Source organism: Pteronotus mesoamericanus, unplaced genomic scaffold (assembly GCF_021234165.1).
Source record: "Pteronotus mesoamericanus isolate MK-2021 breed Mesoamerican mustached bat unplaced genomic scaffold, CSHL_Meso_final scaffold_705, whole genome shotgun sequence".
Taxonomy (NCBI): domain Eukaryota; kingdom Metazoa; phylum Chordata; class Mammalia; order Chiroptera; family Mormoopidae; genus Pteronotus; species Pteronotus mesoamericanus.
Genome location: NW_026555326.1, coordinates 4,123,959 through 4,136,145, shown reverse-complemented (window position 1 = coordinate 4,136,145; position 12,187 = coordinate 4,123,959). Strand labels below are relative to the sequence as shown.

The window sequence follows — 12,187 nt, the reverse complement described above, 5'->3', positions numbered from 1 at the left end:
TTGCCATTGCTTTTGAAAATTTTTTGAAAATGAAAAGTTGGAAGGTTTAATCCAACTTCTTATTTTGGAGACATCTATGAAACTATTTAGTTGGAGGAATATGACTGGGCTGGACTGCTTTAGCAAGTCAGAGACAAAGAGTGAGGACTCAAAGCATCTCTTGTACCACAGTGTTTCCCCAACCTCTCTGCTGTGGTGAGCTCTTTCAAAGGTGGCAATGAGATTGTCAGCCATAGGAGCCTTCTCAGGATGATTTTACTATTAGTGTCATGTTTTATTTTTTAGAGGTATGTTGCCCAAAACCAGAGCTGAAGGATGGCAAAATCACTCACCAGAGAAAAAGTGCTTTGGCCAGTAGCTGTGCCTATTTCAATGGAGACATGATTTCTTACGCATGTCATGGGAGACAAATTGGTGAAGCTTCCTGCCAAGCAGATGGCACCTGGAGTCCTGAAATAGAAGCATGTGATGAGAATGAGAGCTGATGGAATTATGTTATTTAGAAGTTTCTTCATAACAAAGTAATGGAGATTATTAAGGAAGGGTTTTGAATTACATAAAAGAATTTGTGTACTCTTCATGATTCTCGGAATGGATAAATTTACTCAAAAGCACTTCCTCCAGTTCAGATTTCTCCCTTTCCCCACATTGTTTATTCCTGTTTTCTTGAATCAGTGAAAATAGGCCACATGTAGTAGATCAGCTAGCCTTTTAAATTTCTTGGTATTTATTCTGTTTCTTTCCCTTCCTATATGTCTTAAACTGAAAAACAAGACTTGCCAAAATCTATTTGAACTTGCTTTTCTCAACTTGCTTCCTTCTTTACCTTCTATACTCCAGAACATCATAATGCCACTTACTTCTGGCTTATTAGGTAGGACTGACATGATGTCATTGGTGGACTGGATCAATGTGATATTCTGTGGATGGCAGACGCTCATGAAAACTTCAGACTCTCACATGAGAGGGGCAAGTGAGTTTCATAGGTACGGGTAAAAGTGCAAATATATGATTTTGACCCTTTCATGTGTATTCAAACTGTTTCTGAACTTTTTTGGGGGATAGGGATGAAAAAGAATGCCTTTGCTAGATCAGTGGCCTCACTGATCTGAAGACATTAATCTGCTTTAGCAAAGATACCACATTTAGTACAGTGGCCACAACAGGGCCTAAAATGTTGAATTTTCAATAGTCTACTATAATTGTCCAGAATTCTAATTTTTATAATAGACAGACAAGGGAAATATAAAGATATATAATGGGAAAAGCCACTTTTGCATCTTTAGTTCTTTATGAGTAGCACTAATTCCCCCCACCTCCACAGTACATGATATTTTTAAAGAATTACCTCCTTTGCCTTAAGGGGTAGGAGTGTGGGTCATACATATGGCTTCTATTTGGCCTTTTTTGGTATGACAGTTCTTACCCTACAGGCCAAAGATCAATATGGGGGTTGCATTAACAACCAATTTTGTTGATTCTGATTATATTTTCAAAGATAATGGAAATGACCACCAAGTGGTCTAATAGAGGAACTATGTTGGTTACAGGTATCACTGTCAACCCAGGTTCTATATTTGGTAATCCTCCATTTATTGTGCACTTTTCACCAGTGCACAGTTCCTATGTAAATAGACATAGGTCCTCTTGGAAGACTGGGAACTCATTACTGTGCATACTTACTGAGGTCTGGTAGGATCTTTACTTCTGGGAGCTGTCTTTTTCTTTAGCCAGTGATCTCCAGACCTGACAACTGGCACATGTCCAGAAACTGAGCAAGGGCTTGTTTGTACCTTTCATTGGGCCAAGGCCATCAGTCTCCTGATTATCCACCCTCAATTTCTTTTGATGGTACAAATTGAGTAGTATCTTTGTTGGCTGCATAGGTTGTCTCTCTACCTTACCAATCATTATGATGATTGCATTTACTTAACTTGTAAAATAAATGAGTAGTTCTCTGACGGCTGTTGCTAAGAGTGAAACTTGTTCTTTAAAGGCCTTCCTATTTTCTGCTCTTGCCTTTGATAATGGTGTCTTGTTGGGGAATTCCTTACAACCTTGGTACATGTATTCCTCAGGTCTTTCCATGTAACAGAATCATCTGGTGATATTTTCCAGCTTATACAGTATATCCACTTCGGGATGCTCACTCCTCTGTTATTTAATTCCTTCTTCTACCCCCTGCCATGGCAAGTCCAGCATTTCAGTTTCACTTACTGCGTCGTGGTATGTTTTCCATGCTTCTAAGGGGCATCTTATGACAGAACTTAAAACTATTGTAGTCCATCAGTGTAATATTTAATCTGACATTTCTAATAACCTGCTTTATTTAAATTTCTTATGCAGTGTTTGAGGATGCTGACAGTGTTTCTTTTCAGAAAGGTACTGTGCACCATGTTGTATCTATTATTGATTATTTATTGATTTTATTAACATTGTTTTATTCTTGTTCAATTACAACTGTCCCCGTTTTCCACCATTACTCTCCCCTGCTACCCTCCTGCCCCCGCATTCAATCATCCTCCTCATTGTCATTGTCCATGGGTCGTTTATACATGTTTTGTGTCTCTTATTCATATGTGCAAGTAAGCATTTTAAATCATTCTATGACCTCTTTTCTAAAACATTGTACAACGCAGTAAGCATTTTCTTTGTGGGGATAGATGAACCGTTTTGATTGGAGGCAATGATTCAGAGATTGTGCATGTATTTAGCATCGTAAATAGTTCCTCACAGATGCACATCTCAGCAATTAGCCTGAAATAGATGGAGTGCACACTATCAGTATAGTATGACTTTGGGTTGAATCCAACCTTCATGCCAAAATGGTCCTTAAACAGTGTAAAGATTGATGAATTTATCAATTAAATGAAGCAAACCCTAAGTGCTTGAAACTCCACTCAATCCTTTCCACAGTTCTTCAGCCTGAGGCTTGCAGCAGGGCAGCACAGGACTTGCCTTTGGCTAAGTGACCCTGTGAGCAGAGAAGATGACAGGACGAAGGCTCCTACAAACCACACAGATTCTGGAATGTGTTGTTTCTTACATTCTATAAGCTCAACCTCTCTCATTTTTTGTCTTACATCAAGACTGCAATAATCCTCCTGAAATTGACCATGGACATTTTGAACAAAGTTCATTTCTGTTCCGAAAGAAGGAGGTCACATATGAATGTGACGACGGATACACTCTGGTTGGAGAGGCCACACTTTCCTGCAGTAATTCACGCTGGTCAGCTCCAGCTCCTCAATGTAAAGGTAACTCCAGCCCATGGCTCAGAGGGTGGAACTGTCATGAAGGGATTGGCAATAAAGTTTCTTTCTAGCCGAAGGCAGAACGGAAACATTTGATTTGATTTATTTTAAATAATTACTATATTTAGATGGTACCCAAAGCAAAAGAGTACAAGGGGCATACTGAGACGTGAATCTCCCCTACTTCTTTCTCCCAGTTACAAAATTCAGCCTCCTTGAGGCAGCCCCGATTCCCCGTTGCTTGTATGTTCCTGGAAACTGTCCGCAGGTTGTAAATTCCCTTAGTGTCACTGTGGCCTGTAGCAAAATCTTCACGGAAACTTGCCCTGGCATGAATGCGGACTCTCACTGGCTAATTCCAAGTACTGGGGAGTGCCGGGTACTTCATCTGAGCCTCACACAGGGCACCACCTGCCCAGGACGGAGGCGCGTGGTGGGGGACTCCCAGTAGCCAACTCGTTGTTGTCGGGCAGGAACAGTCAAGATCGGGTCTGATTTTTACATGCTCACAGGGTTAATATCAACAACTTTGCCCATAACAACTCCAGGAATTATTTGCCGCCATTGTCGTCTTTGCACACAGGAGAATAATAGGCAAGAAGGGAGAAACTTAACCCCTAGTGTCTTGCAGAGATCACAGTATGAGAAATCATTGCATTGACAGCTGAGGATCTGAGGTCATGTAATTTTTAATACCCTGTCATGTTATTTAAAGATGTTATGTCTTGAATAAGTTTCTTAACCCTTCTATATCCCATTTTCCTCCTGGATAAATGGCAATAATAACAGTGCTCACATCATACAGAAGAGTAAGAAGAGACTTAAATGAGAAAATCACATAAAGTGCTTAGCCCCGAAAACCGATACGAGCCAATCCTCAATAAAAATGGGCACTAATATCGTTGCTATATAAAAAAAATATAAATCAATTAGAAGCACCTACATGTGGTTCATTTAATATTCCCTAGCCTATTATCATGTCTTTTTTTCTGAAATTTACAGATAACTTAACTGTGCTTTCATTGTAGCTCTGTGTCCAAAACCAGAGATTGAACATGGAAAGGTTTCTGTGGATAAGGAACAGTTTGTTGAATCTGAAAATGTTGCCATCCAGTGTGATTCCGGCTATGGTGTAGTTGGTTCCAAAAGTATCACCTGCTCAGAGAATCGTACCTGGTATCCAGAGGTGGTCAAGTGTGAGTGGGTAAGTGGAACAGTTCAAGGAAGTCCCTGTGCTGTCAAACGGTAAAAATGGTGCCCCCCTCAAAGCACAGTGCCAGCCAGCAAAGGCGAGATCTGACTTTCCAGGGTTGACTTCTGAGTCATTTAAAGAGCTCTCCTGTTTTCCCTGGAAGTGCTCTGGTCAGTTAGGGGGCAAGTTGTCCTGCAGTCACTGGAGAACAGGAAAAACCAAGCCCCTTATGGAGAGGACGTTGTCAGAGACCTGGGAGCACTGACACCTAACTTTCCTTTTCTAGACTATGTAATACACTGTATTCTGTTTCTGGATGGTTGGCCGAAATAGCTCTGTCCCACAGAGGCCTTCTGGGAAGGCCTCTCAGAACAGGTTGCAATCCCTCTGGGGACGACTATGGCGGGGCTGAGTGTTTTCTGGTTTCCGGCTCGCCCATCACACCTGGGGTTGGTCTGGGATCTGCTCCTGCAGTCCTGTCATTGCGTGATCTGAAGAGAAGCCTCTCAAGCACACTCACCAGCTATCTCTCTTTTAGGTGGTCCCTCAAGGCTGTGATCACGTTGTAGCAGGCAGAAAACTCATGCAGTGTCTCCAGAGGCCAGAGGATGTGAAAATGGCCCTGGAATTGTATAAATTGTCCCTAGAAATTGAAATCCTGGAACTACAGAGAGAGAAGGCAAGGAAATCCAGTCTCTAGTCAGTGTAATTTTTCCCAGAAGAGGGAGAAAAAAGTGCCTGCTGACTTCAATTCAACATGGATTGCTTTGGTTTAGCAATTCTACCCTCCCGTTGGTACCAAAATTCATTGTAATAAATATCTAGAAAGGATAATTTGCTAATGTTTTGCTCGTGCTTTCAGATTATAGAATTATTGATTACCTTGTGGCTCATATTTTTGCTTTTTTTGGACACTAATGGCATGTTTTTCCATTAAAATTTAGTTTTCGAATGCAATTTTGTCTTTGTGATTATTAGGACTTGATGAAATAAGGTCCATAAACAAACCCATTACAGAAGGGTAATACATTAATTTTATCGTATGGATCCTGAATGGGGGTTTGGCTTCACATCAGTGACATTTCCCCGATTGCCTTTTGTGTTGCAGCCTCTTTAGGCTGGGCAGGTCCACTCGGGGCTCAGGTAGACGGGAGAAGGTGCGTGGAGCCTTGCGGGTGCTTGACGTGCCTTCATTCGGGAGGGTCACACAGGTCACGAGCCCGTGTCCGGGGAGATCGCACAGGCCACAAAGCCCATGTCCACACCTTACCTAGGCCACAGCCCGTGTGGAGGGAGTCACATAGGCCACAAGCCCGTGTCTAAGTCGGTGCCCCGACTCCCCACCTCATCCAAAGCTGCTCCCCCTTAAAATACTAGCCTTGAACAAAGCAGGCTACAGGCCAGAAAGTGAAGTAACTACCATGAGCAGCACATGCAAGCCTCCTCAAGGCTACAGGGCAGTTTATTGCACCTGAGGCCCAAGGGTGTGAGACAGGGGCCCAAGGCTGTGGCAAGACTGCTTAATCTGACTCCTTCAAGGTTGTGAGGAGCTGCTCCCTCCAGTTACCCATGCATCTGGGTGAGGGAGCCAGACCGCCTCCACCTACCCTACACATTTACTCCACTTTTCCGCATGTGCAAGTCACTCAGGCCCTCGGTTCTTATATTAAATGTCAACATACTCCAAAAGCCTTGTCCATTCTCTCCCATTTGAAGGGAGTTATTCCATTTTCTAAACTCCATGCACTTGATCCGTGGCTCGCTAAGGCTACTTCTCGACTATTGCCTTGTATAAAGGACATTTATGATTGTGCCTGACCCACTTATTTCATCCCAGGAGGACAAACTCTGAAACGCTGATGAACGCGAAACCGACGTGGCTGCCACCTGTGCATTCCCAAGTCCTTCATCTGATCTGTCTTCTTTTTCTTTAATAGAAAAGTAAAACGTCTTGAGTATTTTCCCATACACAAGGAGAAACCCTGTACCAATCACCTTTATATCTTGTGGTATTTTGGAAGCTTTGTTCCTTCCACTCACCACTTCCTCCAACTTTGCTTCTTCTGAAATCTCTCTCTCTCTGTCTCATTCATATCTCAGATTCCTTGGTTGTCTCCTCTCTTTTGTCTACAGAACTCTAGGGGGAACATTGGCTTCTTTGGTTTAATTACTATATGTATACTTCAACGAGGCTATGCTGTATAGCAGTGTTTCATTGAATTACAGATATCACAGAGGGGCTTGAACCATTAGAGAAATCCACTTTAAAACGGACAGTTTCTATTCATAGGGCCTTAAAAGTCATTACCTGTTCCTGCAGCTAGGAATTCCATTTGTTTGTCTTTTATTTTGAGTTTCCCCTGAGACAAGATTTATGGGGAACTAATTTCCATGGGAAGTGGTTCCATAAAGGCCTGTGCTTGAGTGGGTCAGTAAGACAAGGAAGAGAGGGTGGCCTAAAGAGGGAGAATTACTGAAGCGGCCATTGTTGTTGCTCCCAGAAGTCCAATTGTCCTGACTGCCTCTGGAGAGATTGTGGAACATAACTGTTGTCCTGATTTGAGTTACTGAGTTTTCAGGTGTCCTGTTTGGATGTGGATTCTTCAAATATTAATGTTTATTAGTGTCTTTTCAGTTTCTATCCAGTTTTTCTAGAGAAAGGTCTCTGGGCTTCTGTCTGCTTATTTAGAATTTGAATTTCTACTGTGCATTGAGGAGATTACTGCTTCTCTATTCTCTTGGATTCTATTTTCTCCATTCACTCCTTCACTCTTTTCTACCACCATGTTACTTTTTCACTTTTAACATAGAGAGCTTTCATTATTTTCTGAAACAATTGCTCATATTCCTAGAAGACATTTGTGTTCATCTCCTTGGTTTAAGTGAAATGTTTTGCCTTCCTTTATGACTAATATTTCCTCATAGAATTTTGTCCACAGTGGTGCTGAATAATAGTACCGAGAGTAAAAAATGTATAAAGTGATATGAAATGTTTATTTGGTGCTAAAGTTTAATTCATTTTATGAATACCACAAGATGCCAAATATTCTCTTGCTACAGAAAACATAAAAGTAATTTTAAGTTTAACATCTACATGTAGAGTGGAATTGGTAAACCATATTGCCATTTTGTGTTTATGGGAGCTAAAATGGGGACATGTTATTTTCTAAAATGCCCTAATCTATGTTTTTAATAATTTTAGGCAAATTATCAACTGATACTGATTATAAGCCTATTTGCAGATTTAAAAACATAACAAATTCTTCTGTATTCAAAATATATCTAAGTACTCTGAATGGATTAATGTAATTTAAGAAATTTATTTCTGAAAAGTAATTTCTTTAAACTGTAATCATCATCTAGTCTTAATCAAGTAGGAGCTCAAGTATTACAAGTTTTAAATTGCATCTATTTTTAATGTACATCAAAATACCTGATGTGCAGGTACCACCTTGGGTCCAATCAGAAGATAGAAACCATGCAATGATTTATACAGTGGAAGAGTAACATAAAGAATGATTAGACTGTGATAAAAGAGAAACTATATAGTATAAGAACACTTTATATGGTACCGCAGGGCAGAGGAAAGTGCTCCAAGAAGGACAAACTCCAAAGGGGGCTCCTTTCCAAGGCTGGAGTTTAAACCTCATTGGAAAAGGTGTAATCGCAACCCACTAGATGCCGGAGAAGTCCACCAGTTGCCTGGACCAGAGCTGGTCTGCAGCAACCAACCCTCCACAGTGCAGGCAGAGCATAAGTGAGCTGCAGCTGGTGACTGTGCACATGGGCCTGAAGCTGGTCTAGGGCACTGGGTCGTTCTGCGTCTGTGAGGTGAACACAGATGGTGGCCAGGTGCACAGATGTGCAGACCCCCATGGCAAGCTTTCAAGGCAGAGATGGCATGCAAGCAAGTGGCAGCTAGTAGCCAGGTGTACAGGCATGTTGATGGAGTGCCAGTGTGGGGAGAAGCCTGGAATAGCACCCCCTCTCAGGAGAACCACAGGAAGGTGATGGCCAGGCCAGTTCAGGACTGTCCTGTTTCCATGGGACTGTGCCTTCTGAGCACATGGCTGGGGCACTAGAAGCAGCAGGAAACTGTAGGAGAGTTCCTTCTTCCTTCAATGTTTCTCTAGCACCATCTATTCAGAAATCTTTACATACTTACTATTAAAAAAGAAATACTTATTCCACTGTGTTGGAATACTATGCAGCAGAGAGAAAGAAAGAATTCCTACCTTTTGCAACAGCATGGATGAAACTGGAGAATATTATGCTAAGTGAAATAAGCCAGTAGGCAAAAGACAAATACCATATGATATCACCTAGAAGAGGAATCTAATGAACAAAATAAACTAACAAGCAAAATAGAACCAGAGTCATAGAAACATGGAACAGATTGACAGTGACCAGAGGGGAGGAAGGGGGGGAATAATGGTGGAAAGAGGGGAAAGGGCTTCTCAAGAAGCATGTATGGATGATCCATGGAACAGACAACAATGTGGGAATTGACTGTGGAAACAGGAGGTGGGCTGGGTGGAAGAGGGCAAAGGGGGAAAATTGGGACAACTGTAATAGAATAATAATAAAAAATTAAAATAATAAAAGTAAAAAAAGAAATTCTTAAAAGAATTCAGTACATTATCATAGAGCTGTAACAAACAGTGAATTTCTATCAAAAAAGCAATACATTGAGAACTGGGGCAGCCTGTATAACTTAGGGTTGCTAAAGTAAAAATGCAAAATAAAACCACTCAAGAATTGTTTGGAGTAATATCTACAGAGGAGAAATTCCTGAAAAATAACAGCAAATGCATTAAAATTTAGACTTATATAGTAATTTTGTTTGGATTTATTTTTAGTCAAGGAAAAAATGGGAAATACAATGATTATATATTTCCACTTGGTTGATAAAATAAAACATAGTTCTGAAAAAGGAACTGATTTCTTTTATTAAAAAATATTAAAATGAAAATTGGAATTGATCTTATAGGTTATTTTATAAAAAACAGTGAATAGGAGAATCAAGATGGCAGAGGAGTGAGGAAAAGTCACATTGACCTCCTCCCAGGACCAAACTGGAATTACAACTAAATTGTGAAGAAATCGCCTGGAACAAAAAACTGAAAAATAGTGAGAGAGGAGCCTTATAATCTTGGACAGACAGAAGAACCAGCTTTAGCTCAACCTAACTGCCACTTACCCTGGTTTCTGGCAAAGGTGGGGGCAGAGTGGGCTAGAGATGCCCGAGGAGACTGAGGAAGGAGGCTTTGGGGAGAGAACTGAGAGAGTAGCCAGCTGGATCCTGCTGCTGACTCATCTGCCATACTGCAGCAGCCATCTTGCTCAGGTAGACCACTCCCCTGAGCATCAACAATGTGAGAACACACAATAGGCCCACCCCCAGGAGGGACTCAACCCTGGCCTGGTAGTGCTAAAGCCTGACTGCTGAGTATAGAGTGACAGCAACAGATAGTAAGTAGATCCTTGCCTAAAAGGCGCGCAGAGTGGTATAGAGTCACTTGAGGAAAGACTGGAGACAGAAGCTTTGGGGAGAGAACAGAGAGAGTAGCCAGTGGGATCCCGGTGCTGAATCATCCTCCACATGGCAGCAGCCATCTGGCTCAAGCAGACTATTCCCCTGAATGGCAGCAGTGTGACAGGGCCCAATAACCACATGCCAAGGAGGGATTCTGCCCTGCCCTGTGGTGTCTAAGCTGGCCTGCTGAGTGCAGAGTGACTAGATTAACAGCTGAGGAGACAGCCACAGACAGTAGATTCCCGGACGTCTCGAGCAGACTGCCTAAGGTCAGACAGGGTTAATATCTGACATCATCAAAGGCAGATCCAGAAAGAAAAAACAGAAACCTCCTATCATAGAAGTTCACACCACAAAGTCGGGAAATCAAGACAGATCAATTTAAGAAGCAGAAGCAAACAAGAAGAGTTTCACAAATAATGGGAAGACAAAGAAACAATCCCCAACTGAAGGGAAAGGAGGAATCCCCAGAAAGAGAACTAAATGAAATAGAGACAAGTAAAATATCAGATATTGAGTTATAAACAAAGGTTCTAAGGAAGCTCAATGAGCTCAGTGAGTTCAGAGAGAATTACAAAAACTACAGAGAAACTACAAGAAACTTACTGCAAACTATATGAGCATGAAAAAGGACATAGAAACTATCAATAAGAGACAAGAGGAAATGAAGAATACAATTTCTGAATTGAAGAACACAGTAGAAGGAATCAAAAGCAGGCTAGATGAAGTAGAGGAATGAATAGGTGAGCTGGAGGATAAGGTAGGAAAAAAGCTCCCAGAAAGAGCAAGAAAATGAAAAAAGGCCCAAAAAGAATGAAGAGGCATTTAGGGAAATGCAGGACAGCCTGTTACATAATAATACCCATATAAAAGGGATACCAGAAGGAGAAGAAGAAGAGGAAGGGATAGAGAACCTGTTTGAAGTGATGATGGAAAACTTCCCTAATTTGAGGAAAGAAAAAGTCACACAAGTCCAGGAAGCACAGAGGGTCCCATTCAAGAGAAATCCAAGGAGGCCCACTCCAAGACACGCCATAATAAAATGGCAAATATCAAAGACAAAGAGAGAATTCTAAAGACACCAAGGGATAAAGAGGTAGCAACATATAAGGGAGCCCTGGTACAGCTAGCAGCTCACTTTTCAGCAGAAACATGCGAACCAGAAGGGAGTGGCAAGAAATATTCCAAGCAATTAAAAGCAAAGGCCTGTAACCAAGAGTACTCTAGGAATTTCCTAGACAAACGAAAGCTAAAAGAATACACCTTCACCAAACCAGCATTGCAAAATATGCTAAAGGGACTGCTTTAAGAAGACAAAGAAAAAGAATCTATGAACACCCAGTTTCTTTCACAGTCACCATACTTGATATTACCAATATTTTTAATACTTATTAATCTGATTGTGACAATGAGGTGTTAATTGTTACTTTATTATTTGTTGAAACTAAACCTGTTTTTCTATATTTCTTGCCTATTTCTATTATTTTAAAAAAGCTTTAAATAACTTTAAATAACTTTATCTATTTTGTGATTAAATATTTGTAGAATTTTTCCCTAAAAAACCCCCCAAAACTAATAACTCTTTTTTAGATGTGTTGTAAATACTTTCCTAATCTCTTATTTGTCCTTTAACTTTTTTATATGTAGTTTACTTATAGTCTTAAATGTTTAATATAGTCATATTGTCAATATTTTACTTTATAGCTTGTGGGTTTGAATATTTTACTTCAGGATAAGAAAAATATTATCTTGTATTTTCTCACAAAACTCCTTAGATTTTACATATGATTTTTAACTCACCTGAATATTTTGCATATAATATGTGAAATAGGGCTCTATATTTGTTTTATTTCAAGTAATAATGGTCCATGCACCTTATTTGTTAAATAAGCCTTATTTTCCCCATTGATTTAAACTATCAACTTAGTCATATATTATATTGTTAGATATATATGTTTCTTTCTTGAATTCTCATTTTATTTCATTGATCTACTTGATGGTTTCTGTGCTGGTATGTTGTTTAATTGCTGAGAATTTATAATGGATTTAAATTTTTTATTATTTAATAATTGATTTTAACATTTAAAAAATAAATAAATAGAATCAATCTGCATTTTTAAAAAAAGAAAGAAGGAATTCCTACCTTTTTTGACAATGTGGATGGAACTGGAGAATATTATGCTAAGTGAAGTAAGCCAGTTGGTG

General features: G+C 40.2%; 1 protein-coding gene across 1 annotated transcript in view; it reads left to right on the top strand.

The window, feature by feature from the left end:
* Positions 1 to 5,367, top strand: part of LOC129062469 (C4b-binding protein alpha chain-like) — a 78,212-nt gene extending 72,845 nt beyond the window's left edge. Inside the window, exons 11-12 of the mRNA XM_054563493.1 lie at positions 4,283 to 4,458; positions 4,985 to 5,367. Coding sequence (XP_054419468.1) covers positions 4,283 to 4,458; positions 4,985 to 5,146 — 338 coding nt within the window. The 3' untranslated portion in view covers positions 5,147 to 5,367. The remainder of the gene's footprint in view (positions 1 to 4,282; positions 4,459 to 4,984) is intronic.
* The last annotated feature ends 6,820 nt before the right edge of the window (positions 5,368 to 12,187 follow it).